General features: G+C 43.5%; 2 protein-coding genes and 1 long non-coding RNA gene across 3 annotated transcripts in view; 1 reads left to right on the plus strand and 2 right to left on the minus strand.

Moving 5' to 3' along the window:
* LOC131380839 (fibrillin-3-like) overlaps nucleotides 1–5,709 on the minus strand; it is a 14,441-nt gene extending 8,732 nt beyond the window's left edge. Inside the window, exon 1 of the mRNA XM_058425753.1 lies at nucleotides 5,622–5,709. Coding sequence (XP_058281736.1) covers nucleotides 5,622–5,709 — 88 coding nt within the window. The remainder of the gene's footprint in view (nucleotides 1–5,621) is intronic.
* Nucleotides 5,710–7,432: 1,723 nt separating this feature from the next.
* On the minus strand, nucleotides 7,433–22,151 carry ZNF558 (zinc finger protein 558). Its single transcript, XM_032169546.2, has 7 exons — nucleotides 22,009–22,151; nucleotides 20,669–20,775; nucleotides 20,042–20,130; nucleotides 19,201–19,327; nucleotides 12,034–12,129; nucleotides 11,470–11,552; nucleotides 7,433–10,971 (listed from the first exon to the last, which is right to left on the minus strand). Exons 2-7 carry the CDS (start codon nucleotides 20,694–20,696, stop codon nucleotides 10,189–10,191), a joined length of 1,206 nt encoding a protein of 401 aa, XP_032025437.1. The 5' UTR covers nucleotides 20,697–20,775; nucleotides 22,009–22,151; the 3' UTR covers nucleotides 7,433–10,188.
* On the plus strand, nucleotides 20,780–22,228 carry LOC131380830 (uncharacterized). The gene is made up of 3 exons (XR_009209085.1): nucleotides 20,780–20,918; nucleotides 21,651–21,843; nucleotides 22,131–22,228. It is a non-coding gene; the product is annotated as an uncharacterized LOC131380830 (long non-coding RNA).
* The last annotated feature ends 266 nt before the right edge of the window (nucleotides 22,229–22,494 follow it).

Below are 22,494 nucleotides of genomic sequence, written 5' to 3' on the forward strand. Positions count from 1 at the left end.
TTTTTTTTTTTTTTTAATAGAGACGGGGTTTCACTGTGTTAGCTAGGAAGGTCTCGATCTCCTGACCTCGTGATCCACCCGCCTCGGTCTCCGGAAGTGCTGGGATGACAGGCATCAGCCACCTCGCCCGGCCCAGCAATGGAGATTTTTGGCGAAACACAGTAAACAAATAAAGGCAAATAGACGAAAATCATTTTAACATTTTTATTTAACCCAAGAAATACAGATAGAATCAACAGCAATACAATTTAGGCCGGGCGCGGTGGCTCAAGCCTGTAATCCCAGCACTTTGGGAGGCCGAGGCGGGCGGATCACGAGGTCAGGAGATCGAGACCATCCTGGCTAACACGGTGAAACCCCGTCTCTACTAAAAATACAAAAAATTAGCCGGGCGTGTTGGCGGGCGCCTGTAGTCCCAGCTACTCGGGAGGCTGAGGCAGGAGAATGGCGTGAACCCGGGAGGCGGAGCTTGCAGTGAGCCGAGATCGCGCCACTGCACTCCAGCCTGGGGGACAGAGAAAGACTCCGTCTAAAAAAAAAAAAAAAAAAAAAAACAATTTACATTGCAGTGATGAAGAAGGTACATGCTACAATGCTTCATTATCTGATGCAAAATCTAGTATGTGTTTTACAGCAAACCTCAATTGAAAACTGAATGTCGATCACACAGGCTTGATGTGCGTGTCAATTTCTCGAGAGTTACAATCTCGGGATAAGTCTCACATAGCCTAAGAGTCCAAACATACCTTCAAGTGTTCCAACAACTTATTCACTACTCATTCTTAGAACTGAATTTACAAACAAAAATCCCAGCCCATTCATTGCTGAATTGCATCCCACTGAAAGAATGGGTCACAGTTCCTGTTTCTAGTCACTGTTGAGTGACATTAAAGTCCCTTCCATCTTTTGGCGATGGTGAGGGCAGGTGCTAGAAGCCTCTGCCCTCAGCCTTGTCCACATGAGTTCTAATTTCTTTAGAACAACTATCTCAGGGTGGGAAAGATGGTTCCAATAAGTGCCTATTGCATTGATTAGGAATCAATGAAACTCTTTCTCCCTGCGGGTTGTCGCATTTGGATTTCAACCGGCACTGTCAGAGCGTTCCACTTTCTCCACATGCTCTGCAGCCCTTGGGATGGTCAGGCATTGTCATGGTGGCTTCTCTAAGAGCTTCTCGGTTGTATTTCAAGGTGTATTTGACATACATTTCCCCCGGGGAGGGATACTGAACACTTTCTGAAGTGTTTCTTTGCATCCTCTTTGAGGAAATGTCTGCTCAAGTCTCTTGCTGGGTTTTGAACAGAATCGTTTGTTTGTTCCATTGGAGTATTGACAAGTCTTCGTTGAACTCCTGACCTCAAGTGATCCACCCGCCTCAGCCTCCCAGAGTGCTGGGATTACAGGCATGAGCCATTGTGCTCCGCATACTTCCATTTTTTAGGAGTTCAAACAAATTATGGGTAACAATCCCCAAAAGAGTCACTGTAAAAGTCCATTCGTTTTTTTACTACGGAAACATTAGTAAGACACATAAAAAACATCATTTCAGCCAATGGACAAAGAGGCTAGAGAAGAAAGTGAGAATCACTCTTATGCCATGTCTACTGGAATGGGTGGGGGGTGGGGCAGGGCTCTCCTGGCCCACCAGGAAGCACCAACACTAGCCGATCAAATGGTCAACAAACAGCATTCCTTTTTTTTCTTTCTTTAATTTTTTGAGATAGAGTTTAGCTTTTGTTGCCCAGGCTGGAGTGCAATGGCGCGATCTCAGCTCACCACAACCTCTGCCTCCCAGGTTTAAGTGATTCTCCTGCCTCAGCCTCAGGAGTAGCTGGGATTAAAGGCACGTGCCACTGTGACAGGCTGATTGGTATTTTTAGTAGAGTCGGGGTTCCTCCATGTTGCTCAGGCTGATCTTGAACTCCCGACTTCAGATGACTGGCCCCCCTTGGCCTCCCAATGTGCTGGGATTACAGGCGTGAACGACCATTCCTCCCTGGACAGTATTCTTTACTGATGTATTTATTAATTCACTAACATGCATATTCTAACATTACAAACTAGGCCATACAACACAACTGTGTATTAAGATATAGTTAAGGAAAGAATGTACTAAAAGTGATGGGGAACATTGACATTGCTTTCCACACATTTCCTTTTTAAGAACAGACATGTGTTTATCACAGTTCTGGAGGCTGGAAGTCCAAGATGAGGGTGCCAGCATTATCCGGGTCTGGTGAGGACCCTCTTCCAGGTTGGAGACTGTCATATCCTCCCTGTCTCCTCACATGGAAGGTGCTGGCGAGCTCTCTTCTGTCACTTTCAGAAGGGCACTAATCCCATCTACGAGGGCTCCACCTTCATAATCTCATCATCTCCCAATGGCCCCACCTCCTAATACCTTCACTTTGGATGTTTGAGGGTTACAATTTAAGCCTAAAGGAAAAAACCTTTTCTTTTTGAGACACAGTCTTGCTCTGTTGCCCACGCTGAAGTTGAGTGGCACGATCTCGGCTCTCTGCAGCCTTGACATCCGAGGCTCAAGCGATCCTCCCACTTCAGCTTCTGAAATACCTGCGACTACAGGCACTTACCACCACACTTGGCTGATTTTTAAATTTTGTGTAGAGGTGGGGACTCGCTACGTTGTCCTGGCTGGTCTCTATCTCTTGGGCTCTTGGGCTCAAGCCAGCCTCCTGCCTCTGCCTCCCAAAGTACTGGGATCACAGGCATGAGCCATCACTCCTAGCCCAAGATATTAATACAGTAAATATTAACACCTGTCTCAGATTTGATATCTCATAATGATTACAGGTGGTCACAGGTTACAAGGGTAATGATAATGGAATCACCACGATCTTGGTGATGCACCATGTAAAACGCATGCCTTCTTCAATTCTGATCACAGTGATGAAGACCACATGAAACTCTTGCACGTTTTCTTTCACGATTTGGCCTAGAAATGATACATCTAGTCTCCTGGATTTTAGAATGTCTATTTGGAAAATCAAGGAGATGAGGCCAAGACGGTCTTCTGTGTGTCCAGAATGAGATGAGAACTGCATGAATGTCTGAGGCAGTTATTCAATTATGCTTCTAGTCACCATTTTTTTTTTGACACAGTCTCACTTTGGTGCCCAGGCTGGAGTGCCATGGTACAATCTTGACTCTCTGCAATCTCCGTGTCCCAGCCTCAAGCGATTCTCATGCCTCAGCTACCCAAGTAACTGGCATTACAGGCATGCTCCACCACACCCAGCTAATTGTTGTATTTTTAGTAGAGACACGGTTTCGCCAAGTTGCCCAGGCTGGTTTTGAACTCCTGAGCTCAGGCGATCTGCCTGCCTGGGCCTCCCAAAGTGCTGGAATTACAGGTATGAGCCACTGCGCCAGGCCTGTTTTTGTAATTTGTTTTTAGAGACAGGGTCTCACTATGGGGCTGTTACTCCTCTCCGCAGTGGTTAAACTAACCAACACTGTACAAGCGTTCCCTTTTCTCTGCATCCTTACCAGCATGTATTATTGCCTGTCTTTTGGATGTAAGCTAACTGGGGTAAGATGATATCTCATCATAGTTTTGACTTGCATTTCTCTGATGATCAATGATGTTGAGCACCTTTACATAAGCCTGTTTGCCATTTTTATGTCTTCTTTCGAAAAATGTCTATTCAGAGGCTGGGTGCGGTGGCTCACGCCTGTAATCTCAGCACTTTGGGAGGCCGAGGTGGGCAGATCACCTGAGGTCAGGAGTTTAGAGACCAGCCTGGCCAACATGATGAAACCCTGTGTCTACTAAAAGTACAAAAATTAGCTGGGCGTGGTGGCAGATGCCTGTAATCCCATCTACTTGGGAGGCTGAGGCAGGAGAATCACTTGTACCTGGGAGGCAGAGTTGCAGTGAGCTGAGATCGTGCCATTGCCCTCCAGTCTGGGCGACAGAGTGAGACTCTGTCTAAAAAAAAAAATATATATATATATATATATATTCATGTCTTTGGCCCATTTAAAAAATCAGATTAATAGATTTTGTCCTATTGGGCCAAGCATGGTGTCTCATGCCTGTAATGAGATGGGGGGATGAGGTGGGAGGATTACCTGAGGTGGAGAATTCTAGACCAGCCTGGCTAAGATGGTGAAATCCTGTCTTTACTAAAAATACAAAAATTAGCTGGGCATGGTGGCACACACCTGTAGTCCCAACTACTTGGGAAGATGAGGCAGGAGAATCACTCGAACCCAGGAGGAGGAGGTTGCAGTGAGCTGAGATCATGCCACTGCACTCCAGCATGGCGACAGAGCAAGACTCCATCTCAAAAAAAAAAAAAAAAAAAAGCCTCCCATTGGAAAACATTGTTGTCTTCAGTTTTGAAGAATATTTTCTTAGGTTATAGAACTTTTGATTGACAGCTCTCCCCTCCTCCAACCCATTAAACCCTTTATATGTCAGATGTCATTTATTGTCTTCTTGCTTCAATAGTTTGTTTTGAAAAGTTACCATTAGTCTTATTGATGCTCCTTTGAAAGCAATGTGTCCTTTTTCTTTGGTTGTTTGGTAGATTTGCAGTTTGTCTCTCATTTTCTATGGTTTGTCCATGTTTCCTCCATTTCCCCTAACATATTATTCTTTGTTATTTTAAAGTCCTTGTCTGCTAACTCCAATACCCGAATTGTCTCTGGATCTGCTGCTATTGATTTATATATTCATAATTGAGGACATTTTCCTGTTTCTTTGCATGTCTAGTCATCTTTTATTGTGTGTTGGATGTTGTGAATACTTTGTAGAGGCTCTTAATTATCTTCCTCTAAAGAACAAGTTTTGTTATGGCAAGCAGTTAGTGTGTGTATGTATGTACGTATATATATATGTATATATGTGTGTGTATAGAGTATATATATATATACTCTCTATATACATACACACATATACACACATGTACACATATACATACATACATACAGTATATATATGTAGATATATATATCTATATCTATACACTATATATCTATATCAAGAGAGCTACTCCAGATCCTCATGCCTAAGGGGTCTGGATGCCTGGACATGACGCCCTTCTCAGGATATAGCTGCTGAACTTGTTTATTTATCATTAAAATTGGGGAAAAGAATATCAAGAGACATCCTAGTGAATTACTTGAACGCCAAATGTTTTCCTCCTGCCCTCACTGTATAACAATGGTCCCATATCCTCTGGTTGATAGGATTAATTACCCATGCCAGTATGGTGACTTCTTTCCTCGTGTGCTAGTCTCACAGCAGTCATAGTCATGTTTTTGTTTGTTTGTTTTTTTGAGACGGAGTCTAGCTCTGTTGCCAGGGTGGAGTGCAGTGGCATGATCTTGGCTTACTGCAACCTCTGCCTCCCAGGTTCAAGTGATTCTCCTGCCTCAGCCTCCTGAGTAGCTGGGATTACAGGCACATGCTGCCACACTCAGGTAATTTTTGTATTTTTAGTAGAGATGGCGTTTCACCATGTTGGCCAGGATGGTCTCGATCTCCTGACCTTGTGATCTGCTCACCTCGGCCTCCCAAAGTGTTGGGATTCCAGGTATGAGCCACCGCATCCGGCCAGCAGTCATAGTTTAATGTCTGATGGGACTCTCACTGTGTTTCTTGGTGGAAATGTTCCCCTCTGGGAACCAGGCCCTTCCGATTATTTCTTCAGCTTTTCCCCCAACAGCCCCATCCCCCATCCTATACGAAGAACACTGGTGTTGGCAACTATTGTAGGCTTCAGGTTGGAGTATCAATGCATTGATAGCACCCCAGGGTAGCACAGCAGCTGATGGAATTCCTGGGCAAAGACATGAACCTTCCTGCCAAGTGATGGGCAAAAGTAGATTCTGAGAAGCAAAGGGGTGACCAATACTGAGTATCTTCTACTGTCTCAATGAATCTACCTCCTCTGTGAATGACATTGATAGGCTTCCTTGCCTTATGGATTTTGGTTTGGTTTGGCCAATGGGGAGGCCAGGCATGAGATCAGAAGGATGAAGGAGAGTGACGTCTGACCCTGGCAATTTCCTGCAGGAGGACCTGGGCTGGATTCTATCCCTGACTGACCTACTCTCAGCTCCTGGAATGCAGCCCTCTCCTCTCGTCTCCAGATTCAGTTGCTCCCTCCCTTCGTCCCTTCAGGCTCTGGGGTGTTAAAAGAGCTCTGCTCTGCTAAGCTACTGGGTGCTTTACAACTTTTTGTGATTTCCCTGGGTCCTGTCCACAGGACTGAGTAGACCCTTTATGAAAACTCTACTTGAATTGTCCTAGTCTGTGGGTGTCAACCTGAGTTCCTGCTGGGACCCTGACTGATGTGCCAACTCACTGAAATAAGGAAAATTCCTAACAACGTCTCAGAAAACCCAACAAGATCAGGATCCACCATGTCTCTGACCACATCATCTTCTATTGCTCCCTCATCACCCCTTTGTTCCACTCCAGCTGTATTGGCCTCCTTGTTGTGGGCCTTTGCATGCCAACACTACTCTTGCAAGACAAATTCATATGACTCACTGTCCCAACTTGTTGAGATCTCCACTCAAATGCTCCTTACCAAGAGGCTTTCTTTTCCTAGTTATATAAAATTATTATTCCCAACCCCCCTTAACTCTCCTAAAATGCTTTTTTCCCCATAACTCTATAATACCATATTTTCTTGGTTTTTCTATAATCTGTTCCTCCTCCATTAGGATGAAGTATTTCAATGGCAAAACTTTGCCTGGCACACAGGACATACTCCGTTAATAGGGTAGTGGTTAAGTGCATGGGCTGTCTGGGTTCAGATCTTGGCTCTACCATTTACCAGTCAGTGAATGCAGACAAGTAACTTAAGTGTATCATACCAGTTTTCTCATCTGTGAACTGGGGATAATAACATTACATACTTAAGTTTATAATGCATACTGAGTTAATACTTATATGGCATTTAGAAGGGGGCCTGATCTATGGGAAGTGCAATATAAATGTTTGACCATCGGGAGTTCGAGACTAGCCTGGCCAACATGGTGAAACCCCATCTCTACTAAAAACCCAAAAAATTAGCTGGGTGTGGTGGCAGGTGCCTGTAATCCAAGCTACTCAGGAGGCTAAGGCAGGAGAATCGCCTGAACCTGGGAGGCTGAGGTTGCAGTGAGCCGAGATCACACCATTGCACTCCACCCTTGGTGACAAGAGCGAAACTCCATCTAAAATAAATAAATAAATAAATAAATAAATAAATGTTTGACCATTTATTATTAATGCATTACAATACTTTGCTATGTAAAAATATCATCTCCACATAAAAAGGAATACAGAATATCTAATCCTGTATGCATCTAGTTACATAACATCAAAATATATAAAAATGACAAAATTACAATGTTAATACATAAACATAATGGAAGAGTTTACCACACCTCTATCACTAAATAAGGTTAGAAAAAGAAATCTGAACATATGTACTGTACTTGGAAATACAATTAAGTTGCATTAATGTGCATATACCCTATATCCAAATATTAGAGAACATACATTGTTTTCAAAGAAACAACATGGGTAAAGTTTGACCAATTTATGTTTACCAGTTAGATTCTGCATCCTGCTGGAAGTTAACAGAACACCACCTCAAAAACAAACAACAGTTATCATGTGGCTTCAATCAGTTAGGGGTTTCTTTTTTCAAAAATATTTATTTGTTTATTTTGAGACGGAGTCTTACTCTGTTGCCAGGCTGGAGTGCAGTGGCGCCATCTTGGCTCACTGCAACCTCTACCTCCCAGGTTCAGGCAATTCACCTGCTCAGTTTCCCGAGTAGCTGGGAATACAGGTGTGCACCACCACGCCCAGCTAATTTTTATATTTTTAGTAGAGACGGGGTTTCACCATGTTGGCCAGGATGGTCTCAATCTGTTAACCTCATGATCCACCCACCTCAGCCTCTCAAAGTGCTGGGATTAAAGGCGTGACACCATACCCAGCCTAGGGGTTTCTTTTAGTCACGTAAGAAGTGTAAGAATAACGAGTCCAGAGCAGATGCAGCCAATCGGAGGCTCCTGGAGAGCCCACAGCACTGTGATTTTTGGCTGCACTTTGGTTTCTGTCATTGTGGTCAAAAAGAAGCTCTTCAAACTCTAGACCTTGAGGCCACTTTCCAAGAGACAGAATGGGTGAGGTGAATGGAAAATACGTGAGGAGAACAAGCCAGGAGATGTTCCCCATAGTGACTTCGACTTACTTCTCATTGCCAGGGGAGTGCAAAAAAACCTGCCTGGGCTTCAGGAAAAACTGTAAGATTGAGAACTTTCGATATTGTTCACAGACAACTTGAACAACATGTTTGTTTCTTTAAACGAATAAACAGAAGAGAACGGACACTGGGAAAGAAACCAACAGTATTTGGCATACCAAGATAGAAAATAATCAGTATCATAAAGCTCATGTACTCTGCCAAAAATACCATTAAATTAGAAAAATGTGTTTATAAATACTAATTTCCATTATGATAAACTGAATAACTCAGAAGGTATTTGGAAATAACTTTTTGAATATGCAATGTGTTGATGTCTTTAACAAGCAAATTAATTATAATAAATATATTGCATTAAAATTATGAAATATAAGTTAATGTTTATTTTAGGGAACAACTATACACAAATGTTTATATTAAAAGAAAAAAAGACTAAAAAATATTAATGAGCTAGCAGTCCAATCTACAGATGAGACACTGATAAAGGATATCCCACACTCAAAACAGTTATTATACTTTTTGTTCCCAGTGAAAATTGTGGCCACTCAGTGAAGAGTTCAGGCTGAGGCATCCTAACACTGATTACATTCCTAGGGGTTTCTCCATGTAAGTTCTCTCACATACAAGAAAGAGCAGAATCACTGAGTAATTTTCCAATATTAATATACTCATAGGTTTTGCATCCAGGAAGAAGTTCCATATTTTCCCTAACACAGAGGCATCACTGAAGGCTTTCTCTTCTTCTTTATATTTCAAGTTTCTCTGTAGTGTGAATGCTCACAAGTTTCCTAACAAATATAAAAAAATGGAAAGCTCTCCAATATTGATGATGTTCAATGGGGCATTCTCTCCAGAATTAATTCTCAAGTCCCTTAAAAACCGAGAGAACATTCAAGACTTTCCCATAGTCACTGCAGAATACCACACTATAGTTTGCTTGGTAATGTGAACACTTTTGCTGTAGGGTATTCCACATTTCTGAGTGTTGTTCCATTGTGTGATTTCCAATGTGTCTTAAGGGATGACTGTCACTGAAGGCTTCTGAGACCTTCACAGGTTTTCTCTGTTAGTGTGAGCTGTCACATGAATCCCTGCTGATAGCACTGAAGGCTTTCTACAGCTGTTCCATTCTTCAGGCTTCTCTCAGTACATAATCTTCTGGGCCCATAAAGGTGAGAATTCGAGCTGAGAGCTTTACCATACAGATTGTCCTCAAAAGGTTTCTCTTCAGAGTGAATTAATAGGAGTTACTGAATACTGTTTCATATTGATTAGAGTAGAAGGATGATGTGCTGAGGGCTTTTCTTCATTAATTCCATGGCAAATTTCCCAGGTGCTTCTGAGTGATCTGTTTCCTGGTATTCATACCTTCTGTAGTCTCTCACATTGTATCAGGATTGGTGTGTTTTGAGACCAACACAATAGGAAATAAGTGAAAGCTTAGCAGTCCATCTGAGGATAGGTCATAAAAGCCATTTTGGCCTCTGTATTGGTCCTCTCTTGGATCACTAACCTTGGGGAGAACTTATTGCCAAATTGTAAAGGAGCTCGGCCTTGTAAAGAGTCCTACATGGAGAGGCCTACATGGTAATGACTGAAGGTCCCCTGACAACAACCAACATCAACTTTCCAGGCATGTGAATGAGTCATCTTGGAAGTGGACTGTTCATCAGTAAAGATGTTAGATGACCATAGCTTTGGCTGACATCTTGATTGTAAGTAAGGGCATGAGAGATCCTGCAGTGTAACTACAGAGATAAGCTGTTCTTGAATTTCTGACCTGTAGAAATTGTGAGAGAATAAACATTTCATGTTTGAAGCCACAAAGTTTGGGGGGATCATTTGTTATGCTGCAACAAATAACTTATACATCCAGTGTGAGCTCTCTCAAACTTTCTTAGGGATGAAAGATCAATGAGTGCTTTCCTCCAGAAGTTCCTACAGTAATTCATATCCACCTATTATGTATTCTCTTGTGCACAGAAAGGTAGGAGTTACTCGTGAATGATTTCCCACAATGATTACATTCATAGGGTTTTTCTCCAGTGTGAGTTCTTAAGTGTTTCTTCACAGCTGAGAGATTATTAAAGGCTTTTCCACAGTCACTGCACTCGTAGGGTTTCTCTCCGGTATGTATTCTCTTGTGCACAGTAAGAGAAAAACTACTGCTGAAGGATTTCCCACACTCGTTACATTCATAGGGTTTTTCTCCAGTATGGGTTCTTACGTGCTGTGTCAGATAAGAGCTCTTCCTGAAAGTTTTCCCACAATCGTGACATTCATAAGGTTTCTCCCCTGTATGAATGCTATTGTGCCCAGTGAGAGAGGACCTTGTGCTGAAAGCTTTTCCACACTGATTACATTCATGGTGATTCTCCCCTGTGTGAATCCTCTTGTGGCTTTTGAGGTTACAACTGGTGCGGAAGACGTGAAAACACTGGTTACATTCGTAGGGTTTTTCTCCGGTGTGAATTCTCACATGCAGTCTAAGGGATGAGGGATCACTAAATGCTTTCCCACAGTGATTGCATTCATAGGGTTTCTCCCCATTATGGATTCTCTTATGAATAGTAAGGTAAGATCTGCTACTGAAGGACTTCCCACATTGATTACAGTCATAGGGTTTTTCTCCAGTATGAATTCTTTTGTGCTGAGTTAGGTTAGATTTCGTGCTGAAGACTTTAAAACACTGATTACATTCATTGAGTTTCACTCCACGATGACTTCTTTCCTGTGGATTAAGAGACAAATGATAACTATAATTTATAATATTTGAAATACTTAATGTTCTCCTAGGAATTTTCTCTCCCAGGAATTCTGTTACATTATTATAATTGATATTTTGGCTACTTTCAGTGGTTGTATGTGATTTCTGCCCAGTTTTAGCTCTAAGAAAGTTAAAAAACATAGATGCTTTGCCACAAGTCCTTATCAGATACACAAAACATTTTCTGATAACGTGTGGATGAAGTTTTGTTCCCAACAGTCAATATCTGAGCCACAGATAGGAAATATTTACTTGTGGGAACTCTCAGTGAAGAAATAAGTTTAGAGCTAACTCACACTTCTCTAAATATTTAGAATTTTCACAGTGTCTCTCCAGGGACATGGCGTTCTCAATTATAAATGACACTTTCCTTTAATGCCTCTCCTGGTTATTTTGTGCCCTTTCTAAACTTAAGGCATTCTCCTACTGGAGAAAACCAGAAATCACCCATGTTAGTCTTACCGTTTTTACACCTTTAGACTGTCCTTTTCTGAAAACATGCTTCTTAGGAGTTAACCATTTGGCTTTAAGTAGAGTCTCCAAATCTGAAACAAATTGAAAAGAAATTTAGGTTGATGGAGAAAAGAAATGGAAAAGTGCACACATGAGTAAAGGCGGATTCTGAGGGATCAGGGTTTTTGAGGATGTTTGCAACAAAGAGGATTTGGTTATGAAAATTTTAGGTATTAATTTTAAAAAAGGATTCTAGACAAATTGAGATTGATCACAGATTGACAAGAAGAGTGATCAGGAATGCAAAGTGGGAAGGAACTTGACTGAAATTTTCAAGAGTTGCATCTTTGTTTCTTCCCTGAGCCTGAAGCGAAGTATGAGATGATGACAAGAGAGTTAGAGAGAAAAGAAAGGACATGAGGAAGCTCATACCAAATGCTCTTGTGCATGTTTGTCAGGAACAGGGTATTTTACGAAGTTCCCTGATTGACATGAACTAATGTAATACTCCCGACCCTCAAGTCACTGGCCAGAGCTATTCCTCACAAGGGCTCATATCCACCTGGTGCTCACCTGGACAGGTGCTTGGTAGAATTCCTCTTTCCTCTGTCATCACCTTCTTGTCTTGTTCCAACTGGGATATCAGACTGGGTTTATTAACACGACACCCTATTTATGGAAAAAATACACATGATATAGGGAACAGTGCTGCGGACAACCAACTCCATGAAATGAAAGCCAACATTTCCGAAGCTGGAAAAGTGTGACTTTAGGAGCAGTGAAATAAATTATGCCTTAATTCTTTCTTTTTTTTGAGATGGAGTCTTGCTCTGTCACCCAGGCTGAAGTGCAGTGGCATGATCTCGGCTCACTGCAACCTCTGCCTCCCAGGTTCAAGCGATTCTCCTGCCTCAGCCTCCCGAGTAGTTGGGACTACAGGTGCACACCACCACGCGTGGCTAAGTTTTGTATTTTTAGTAGAGACGGGGTTTCACCGTGTTGGCCAGGCGGGTCTTGATCTCTTGATCTCCTGACCTCGTGATCCACCTACCTTGGTCTCCCAAAGTGCTGGGATTACAGGCATGAGCCACCACACCCTGCCAATTACACCTTAATTCTAGTGCATATGGTAACTCTCACGGAACAAAAATGCAAGCATATTCAACTAGATATTCAGGGTGATAGGGCATAAATAGCCCCAGAAGGCCATGCCTAAGTTCAAATGCACACTTCAGAGGCCCCAAAACTTTTAACCATGAAGAATATAAAGTCAGGACAAGAAATAGATCTTCAGTTCATAAGGCACGAATTAGAGACTGCCCATGAGGGTGGGACCATATGGTCCAATTCATCACTGTACTCTCAAGCCCCTGAACAGACCTAAGAACACAGAGGTGCTTAAGAAAACTTGAAAAAAGTGATGACAGTGACAGTGGTGGAGGAAGGAATTCCAAACGTTCATCCCTCCACAAAAACAGTGAGTAAACTGGCAAAAGCGGTCAGAATCAACTTTATTGGAATTCTTGAAACACAGCAATCAGGAGAATGCCTTCTCAGAAAACCCAGCTGAATATGGGTAAGACAGCTTTATGATACTTTAAATGGACCTCTTTCCCCTGCTTTTTCTACGACTTTGAAGACAACAGCCTGCATTCCTAGTACTTGCAGGGAGCAGAACAGACCTTACTCTACAGTTGCTTTTCCTGCCCTCTCTGATGGTTCCCTGAAGGACTGGCTCAAAGGGTTGTCTTTATTTATCTAACTCCAAATTCTTTCAGGACTGAGCTGGTTACCTGGAACACACGTGATCGACACATGTAAAGGCAAATGTATTAGTCAGTACTGCTTGAGGCAAGAGAAAACAGTAGAAGCAAACAAAAGACTAACCAAAAAGCCTGAAAGGAAAAATGGGGAAAAAGATGTTTGGGGAGGAGGACTTTGAAAATCTTCCTCATACTCTTAAGAACCTGTAATTCCAGGCACATACTCAGGGCTGGGAGCATGCCCAGAAAATACCTTAGAAGGCATGAAACCCTCACCTTTTGGTGACCTTCAGGCTCTGCACAAGCCAGAAATGAAGGTCAAGGCAGAGTTAACTGCCTACTAAGTATTAAAGGCATGTCCCTATGTACACGCAGAGCCCATATAAAGAGACTGGAAGTTTTTTCCTTTTTTGTTTCAGGCCTTCAAATCACTATATGACCATTATGCTATCAGAAAAGAGACTTCAGTGGCCACACATGACAAATACAGACATTACAAAGTTAGTTCTGAAATAGAACTATTGTATATTCTAACAAGAGTTTACAATATACAATATTCTAGAACTTTAGAATATACAATAGTTCTATTTCAGAACTAACTTTAGAACTGTTGTATGTTCTATAGATACATACAATACCAACTACAACAAGCAAAACAAACTCTGGAGATGGGGAAAAGTCTGGTTCCCAAATTGCTACAATACTCCAAAAGCCTAGTTTCAACAAAATAATTATGAGGCAGGCAAGGAGACAAACGTTGGGACCATTACAAGAAAAATGAAGCTGGTAGAAATTGTCCCTTCAGAAGTTCAAACACTGGACTTAACTAGACAAGTAAAGTAAGTCAACTATTTAAAATCTGCTAAAAGATGTATAAGAAATATGTATAAAGAACTAAAGGAAACCATGAGTACAAATTCTCATCACATAAAAAACAGCAAAATAGGTACAACTATCACATATCAAAAAAATACAAAAAATGGAAAACATAAAGAGACAGAAACTTTAGGAAGGCAAATAAAAAAATTTGAGTTGAAAAGTACAATAGCTGAAATGAAATATTCAGAACATAACTGAGCAGGCAGAAGACAAAACTGGTGACCGTGAAGACAGGACAATTGATATTATCCAGTCTGAGAAGCAGAAAAAAGAGAGATGCCAGGTGCAGTGGCTCATGTCTGTAATCTCAGCGTTTTCGGAGGCCAAGGCAGGAGGATTGCTTGCATCTAGGAGTTCAAGATCAGCCTGGGAAACATTGTGAGATCCTGACTCTACAAAAAATAAAAAAAAATTAGCTGGACGTGGTGATGCACGTCTCCAGCCATGCCTCCCTATTTGGGAGGCTGAGGTGGGAGGATCACTTGAGCCCAGGAGGTCAAGGCTGCAGTAAGCCACAATCACTCTGCTGTACTCCAGCCTAGGTGACAGAGTGAGTGAGAACCTGTCTCAAAGATACAGAGAGAGAGAGAGAGAGAGAGAGAGAGAGAGAGAGAATGTGAATTTTAAAAAAGATGAACAGAGCCTGAGACCTGTGGGATACCATCAAACCTACCAACATATATAGGATGTGGAGAACAGAGAGATGTAAAGAGAGAAAGGGATGAGAAAGTTGAAGAAATAATGGCTAAAAACTTCCTAAAATTTGATAAAAGGCACAAATGTACAAATAAATCCAAGAAGCTCAACAAACTCAAGTAGAATAAATTTGAAAAAATAGAGATTCATACTGAAACACACACACACACACACACACATATTTTTTGAGCCAGGGTCTTATTCTGTCACCCAGGTTGGAGTGCAGTGGTGTGATCATGGCTCACTGCAGCCTTAATCTCCTGGGGTCAAGCAACCCTTCCACCTCAGCCTTCCAAGAAGCTGGGACCACAGGTGTGCACCAGCATGTCTGGCTAATTTTTTAATTTTTTGTAGAGATAGGGTCCAAGTTGCCCAGGCTGGTCTCATACTCCTGGCCTCAAGGGGTCCTCCTGCCTCAGCCTCCCAAAGTGTTGGGATTATAGGTGTGAACCATTGCACGAACATTGCACCCAGCATCAAACACATATTAATCAAACTGCTGAAAGACAAAGGCAGCAACCTAAAAACAGCAAGAGGGAGGTGACTTATCATGTACACAGGATCCTCGGTAAGATTAACAGCCAATTTCTCAATAGAAACCATGGAAACCACCAAGTGCTGGAGTGCTATATTCAAAGTGCTGAGAAAAAATGGCAACCAAGAATTCTATGTCTGGCAAAACTCCCCTTCAAAAATAAAGAAATGAAGACCTTCCCATAAACAAAGACTGAGTGTTTGTCACTATTACATCTACCCTACAAAAAATGATCAAGGGTGACTACAGGACAAAATGAAAAGATAATAGATAGTAACTTGAATCCACAGAAGGAAGTGAAGAACACTGGTAAAGGTAAATACAGAGGTGAATATAAAAGTCACTGACAATGTGTTTTTGGTTCATAACTTCTCTTTTATTACTACACGATTTAAAGACAAAAGCATAAATGATTATACATCTACATTAAAAGGCATACAATGCATACAGATGTAATTTGTGACAAAATTACTCAACAGAACAGCTACAGTGAAACAAAGTTTTTAGATACTATTGAAACTAAGTTGCTATGAAACTAGACTGTTATAAATTAAAATGCTTATTAAAATTCTCAGGGCAACCACTAAGAAAATAACTAAAAAGGATAAAAAGAAATGAGAAGGGAATCAAAATGGTCCACTAGAAAATATCTAACACAAAACAACAATGAAAGAACTGACGAACAAAAATGATATGACACATAGAAAAAAGTAAATAGTTATAGATCAAATAGTAAACAGACAGAAGTAGCTCCTTCCTTATCAGTAATTACATCATTACAAGGTGGATTTTGGCAGAATGGATTTAAAAAATAACCCAATTACAGATGGTCCCCAGCTTATGATGGTATGATTTTTTAACTTTATGATGGTGCAAAGGTCATACACATTCAGTAGAAACCACACTTCAAGTACCCTACAATCATTTCATTTTTCATTTTCAATCCCATATTCAATATATAATTTATAATTGTTGAGATATTCAATACTTTATTTAAAATACACTGTTACGTTAGATGATTTTGCCCAACTGTAGGCTAATGTAAGTGTTCTGAGCATGTTTAGGCTAGGCTACCTTATGATGTTCAGTGGGTTAGGTGAATTAAATGCATTTTTGACTTTTTTTTGTCTTTTTTCATTGTTTTGCATTTTTGATTTATGGTATTTTTAACTTACAGTGGCTTTATTGGGACATAGCCCGATCAAAGTTGTGGAGCATCTGTACATACTGTCTATAAGACACTTGCTTTAGATTCAAAGACACAAATACGGCTGATAGTGAAAGAATGGAAAAAGATATTTCATACAATAAAAATTGTTATAAAACACACAGAGAGACATTATAGATGTATAAAGCATCAATTTATGGAGAAAATGTAACAATTATAAACATACATGTGCCTAATAAGAACTCCAAAATGTATGAAGTAAAAACTGGCATAAGTGAAGGAAGATATAGACAGTTCTATAATAATCGTTTGAGACTTCAATACTCCACTTTCCATAATGGATAAAACAACATATTAGAAGATCAAAAAGGAAACAGAGGGCTTAAACAATAAACTAACTAGACCTAACAGATATATAAAGAACACACCACCCAACAAGAGAATCCATATTCATCTCAAATGCACATGGAACATTCTCCAGGATAGATGATATGTTAGGCTATAAAAAAAGTCTCACTAAATTTAAAAACAATGAATTCATACAAAGTATCTTCCTTAACCACAATGGAATGAAATTAAAAATGAGTAACAGGGCTGGGCGTGGTGGCTCAAGCCTGGAATCCCAGCACTTTGGGAGGTCGAGGTGGGTGGATCACGAGGTCAAGAGATTGAGACCATCCTGGCCAACATGGTGGAACCCTGTCTCTACTAAAATTACAAAAATTAGCTGGGCGTGGTGGTGTGTGCCTGTAGTCCCAGCTACTCGGGAGGCTGAGGCAGGATAATCACTTGAACCCAGGAGGTGGAGGTTGCAGTGAGCTGAGATCGCGCCACTGCACTCCAGCCTGGTGACAGAGTGACCCCGTCTCAAAAAAATAAATAAATAAATAAATAAATAAATAAATAAATAAATAAAAAATGAGTAACAGAAGGTTATGTATTGGAAGCCTTAATATTGTTAAGGTGACAATACTACCCAAAATTATCTACAGAGGTAAAACAATCATTATCAAAATTCTGAGAGTTTTTTTTCCTTTCAGGAACGCACAAACTGATCTGAAAATTCATGGCATTGCAAGGGATCTTGAACAGACAAGTGTTGAGAAAGAAGAACAAAGTAGAAAGATTTACACTTCCCGTTATCAAAACTTACTACAATGTAACAATCATCAAGGCAGTGTGGTACTGACCCAAGGATAGATATACAGACCAATGGAGCCAGGGGCAATGGCTCATGCCTGTAATCCCAGCACTTTGGGAGGTCCAGGTAGGCGGATCACTTGAGGTCAGGAGTTCGAGATATATAGACCAATGGAACAGAACTGAGAGTATGTAAATAAACTCCAGTGTGTATGGCCACATAATTTTCAATAAGGGTACCAAGGTCATTTGATGGGGAAAGAACAGTATCATCTATAAAGGTGGTGAGACAACTGGATATACACATGCAAAAGAATGAAGTTGACCCTTTCTCCACGCCATATGCAAAATTCACTCAAAATCTATCAAACAGCTGAGTGGAAGAGTTAACACTGGGAAATTCTTGGAAGAAAACATAGGGGTAAATCTTCATGACCTTGACTTGAGCAATGGTTTCTTAGGTATCACACCAAGAGCAGAAGCAAGAAAGAAAAACTAGACACAACAGACTTCATCACAATTAAAACTTTTTTTGTTTTTTGAGATGGAGTCTCGTTCTGTCGCCTAGACTGGAGTACAGTGGATCTCGGCTCACTACAACCTCTGCCTCCCAGGTTCAAGTGATTCTCTTGCCTCAGCCTCCCAAGTAGCTGGGATTACAGGCACCTGCCACCATGCCCGGCTAATTTTTGCATTTTTAGTAGAGATGGGGCTTCACCAAGTTGGCCAGGCTGGTCTTGAACTCCTGACCTCAGGTAATCCGTCCGTCTCGGCCTCCCAAAGTGCTGGGATTACAGGCGTGAGCCATCGTGCCTGGTCACAATTAAAACTTTTGTGCATCAAAGGACACTATCAAGAAAATGAAAAGATACCCAAAGAATAGAGAAATCATTTATGCATTACATTTGGAATAAGGATTTGGTACCCAGAATATAAAATGAACTTTTAAAATCCGACAACAAAAATAAACAACCCAAATAAAACATGGGCAGAGGACTGGGAGCGGTGGCTCACACCTGTAATGCCAGCACTTTAGGAGGCCAAGGCAGGTGGATCATTTGAGGCCAGGAGTTTGAGACCAGCCTGGCCAAAACAGCAAAACCCTGTCTCTATAAGAAATACAAAAAAATTTGGCCAGGCATGGTGGCACGTGCCTGTAATTCCAGATACTTGAGAGGCTGAGGCATGAGAATCACTTGAACCCGGGAGGCAGAGGTTGCAGTGAGCCGAGATCGTGCTGCACCACTGCACTCCAGCCTGGGCGACAGAGGGAGACTGTGTCAAAACAAGCAGTAGTGGGTAGGGAAAGTAACAGGTATTGGCTGCTTCATAGGGACGGGGTTTCTTTCAGGGTGATGAAAATATGGTGATATTAGATAGTGTTGATGGTTGCACAATACCATGAATATATTAAAAACCACTGGACTGGACATCTTAGAATGGTTAATAATGGTGAATTTTATGTTGTATGGATTTTACCACAATAAAAAAAATCAGAAAAGCAGGCAAGTCTTGCCACCGGAGTCATTAAACAAATGCAGGAATGATGTCAGGCTTACCCAGTGAGGCCAGGTTCCTGCAGTTCTCCAGCATCACGTCCCTGTACAGTGTCCTTTGGGCAGGGTCCAGCAACGCCCACTCCTCCTGGGTGAACTCCACGGCCACATCCTCGAAGGTCACCAAGCCCTAAAGCATTGCAAACATCACGGCTTAGCAAAGGACCACCCCCACCAACATGCACAGGAATAGGGGCCAGGAGAACAGAGCCAGGGCTGGGGAAACCTGAGCACGAGATGTGGGCGGGTTCTGAGTTCCTCGCCTGGGGTTCTGAGTTCCTCGCCTGGGGTTCTGAGCTCCTCTCCCGGGGTTCTGAGCTCCTCTCCTGGGGTTCTGAGCTCCTCTCCCGGGCTTCTGAGCTCAGCCCTCAATGCTTGTCTCCTTAGGCCACTCCCAGGTCCAGCACACAGTACCGCAGAGCAGCTGTCTTTCCTCACTCAGACTGGGAGCTCCTGTGATCTTATTTCCCTCAATCTCCAGGGGAGCATGGGCCCGTGACATGGCAGAAATCAGAGAAATACTTGGTAAGTGAATGGCTGATTTCCGTATGGCCTTCATTAATTGCTTGGGTTTAGAACATCGTCACGTCTTTACTTGGCTTTCCCTTAAAACTCTCAGGAGCACACGATGTACTCAGGGACCCTGGAGGGAGCTCTGAACCTGCAGTAAACGTTGACACACACTGACATTTTCTGGGCAGCCCTCACCCTCCATCAGATGCCTAGAAATCCTGGGATGCCTGAGGACCTGGTTTGGCCATGAGGCCCCAGGCTGCTGGAAGGTATCAAGTCCAACCTTCTGGCCAAAGGAATCATGATTTGGGAAAAGGAACATCTGACTCACCTGTAGCCAGCTTGTCAGGAGCTCATTAACCAGCTCTCCGCCCTCTGTGTGTCCTTTTTGCTGAGAGGCTGGGAACGGGGAAGACGGAGCTGGAGGAGGAGAAATGAGTCCCAGGGATTCAGGCTTGTCTGACACCCACAGATCTGCCCATGATCGACCATATCCACCTCCCACACCCACATGGATGAGGCACCCACACAGCGCCGACCTACACCCCACGCAAACACCTACCCACAGCTCTCCTAAGATCCCGAACACAGCCCTGTCTCACCAACCAAAGACAATAGGGCTCAAGGTCTGACTGCACTTGGGGAAGGGATTATTCTCACTTCACAGATGAGGAAACTCAAGCTCCAAGGGCATCACTGTGTTTTTATCAGGTTCACAGAAAGAACAAAAGGGAGAATTCAAAAGCTCCAGCACATTCACCACACAGGTGACATCCACAGACACCCAAACGCCTAAGTCCCAAATCCCGAGAGCTGCCCGATCAGATATGGAAGACCTCTGGGCCCCTGGGGCTCCACTCCTGCCCCACCTGCTCTGCCCAACACCCTCCCGTCCCATGCTGTGGGTCAGAGCCTTTCAAGCCTGGACTCTGAGAAATGCCAGGACCCCACGACTCACCAATAGTCGGGGGCAGGACAGTCGCCATCCTGTGACTCCAATAGCAACAGGGCAGCCGGGAAGCAGGACACTCCTCCCTTATCCCACAGCGCTCTCAGGACAGTGCTCTGGAAGAAACGGGAACGCTCCAAGTCTCCATGGCCTCCTCCCTCTCGGGCTGCTGGGGATGGGCCCTCCTCAGCCCATCCTTCCCATCCTTCTTCAAATGCAAGTTCCGGCTTCCACACTGGGCCTTTATTTTGCTGAGCAGGTAATGAATTCAGGGCCACCTGATGGAAAACTTGCCTTCCTCTGTCCCCACAACGACCGGTACCTCCCTGCCCCACCCGCTTTGAGAACCTCAGCTTCATGCAGTCTCATGGCACGTTCTTCCTATCCAAGTGCGGCGACAAACACATTCCCGGCTACTCCCTCCTTCCCTGGGGACTCCGGCGCCTCCATCACTCCTCCCACCTCCAGTCCCAGCTCCTGGGGGATGTCAGAGACCCCCAGAGTCTCAGGAGTTCCTCAGCTCCAGGGCCCTTTGTCCCTTCTCTCCTCATCAGCCACATGTTTCCACAGGCCCCCTCAGCCTTGGTCATCACCGGGCACTGTCCCACCACCCAGAACAATGTTCACAAACTCCCGTCTCTGAACCCAACCTCCCTCCTCAACTTCCACCGCGTTCACTCGTTTTTTCTCTCACCGCGTGTCCTCCGACCACACACAGGCCTCAGTCACCTCCTCCTGCCTCGGTCACCCCCCTCCTGCCTCGGTCACCCCCCTCCTGCCCCGGTCACCCCCCTCCTGCCCGTGCTCTGCCTCAGTTACCCCCTTTCTTGCCCGTGTTCTGCCTCAGTTACCCCCTCTCCTGCCCATGTTCTGCCTCAGTTACCCCCTCTCCTACCCATGCTCTGCCTTGGTCACCCCCTCTCCTGCCTCAGCCACCCCCTCTCTTGATTTCAACCTCACCCAGCTTGGATGTCACTGTCTCTCATTTCAGCTGATTTCCTCCTCCCCACCCCCCACTGTCACGCCAGCCCAGCAGAACTCCAGCCAGGCGTGACTTCAATCATCCACCTGCTCCGGGGGACATTTGGGCAGACCACCCTGTGCAAGGGCTGTGACGCTGCCACTCTGGAATAACACAGTTACCAACGTGAAAAGAACCCTCAGCCTGCAGGGCGATCCCACAGGTCAGTGTGGCTTCCCACTCGTCAAACCTCCTCTCCTCTCTTTAAACCTCACACCTCCTCCCGTTCCCTCTGTGGTAACCACTTCCTAATGGGCCTTTGACGATCCCAGCCTCCCGGTGCTCACACCCTGTGTAGGCCCGACACACACACGGAATTAGGGCTGACCTGTGTGACCAGCAGAATATGGCTGAGGAGACAGCAGGGGTGGGTGCAGGGGTGACTTCCAGGGCCAGGTCCTGGAAGGCACTGCAGTTGCTTCCACCTTGGTCTCCTGGATGTTGCTCTAGGGGACACCAGTTGCCATGCTGGGAAGATGCTCAAGTGGCCCTGTGGAGAGGCCTATGTGGAGAGGAACTGAGGCCTCCCACCGACAGCCAGCTCCGACTCGCAGTCCATGGAGTGGCCCCCAGTACCAGCTGAGCCTTTGGATGATGCGGACCCAGCTGACAGCCTTCTGCAAGTTTCCAGCCAGAGCTTTCCAGCCAAGCCACTCCTGAATTCATGAAACATAAAAACAGTGAGAGACGATACATGGTCATTGTTTCAAGTGACTAAGGTTTGAGATCATTTGTTAGGCGGCAAGAAATGACAAATCATCTCATTTTCAGCAGACAATCCCGATCCCGCTTCTCAGGGTAACAATCACGAGGA

This window comes from Hylobates moloch, unplaced genomic scaffold (assembly GCF_009828535.3).
Source record: "Hylobates moloch isolate HMO894 unplaced genomic scaffold, HMol_V3 SCAFFOLD_12, whole genome shotgun sequence".
Classification (NCBI taxonomy): Eukaryota; Metazoa; Chordata; class Mammalia; order Primates; family Hylobatidae; genus Hylobates; species Hylobates moloch.

Excerpts from the sequence above, each read along its gene's own strand:
- ZNF558 (XM_032169546.2), bottom strand. The coding sequence starts at position 20,696 with ATGGCGACTGTCCTGCCCCCGACTATTG. Across the intron at positions 20,131-20,668 it reads TGTCCTGCCCCCGACTATTG|CTCCGTCTTCCCCGTTCCCA; the intron begins GTGAGTCGTGGG and ends CTCCTCCTCCAG. Across the intron at positions 12,130-19,200 it reads CAGGAACCTGGCCTCACTGG|GGTGTCGTGTTAATAAACCC; the intron begins GTAAGCCTGACA and ends TTCCATAAATAG.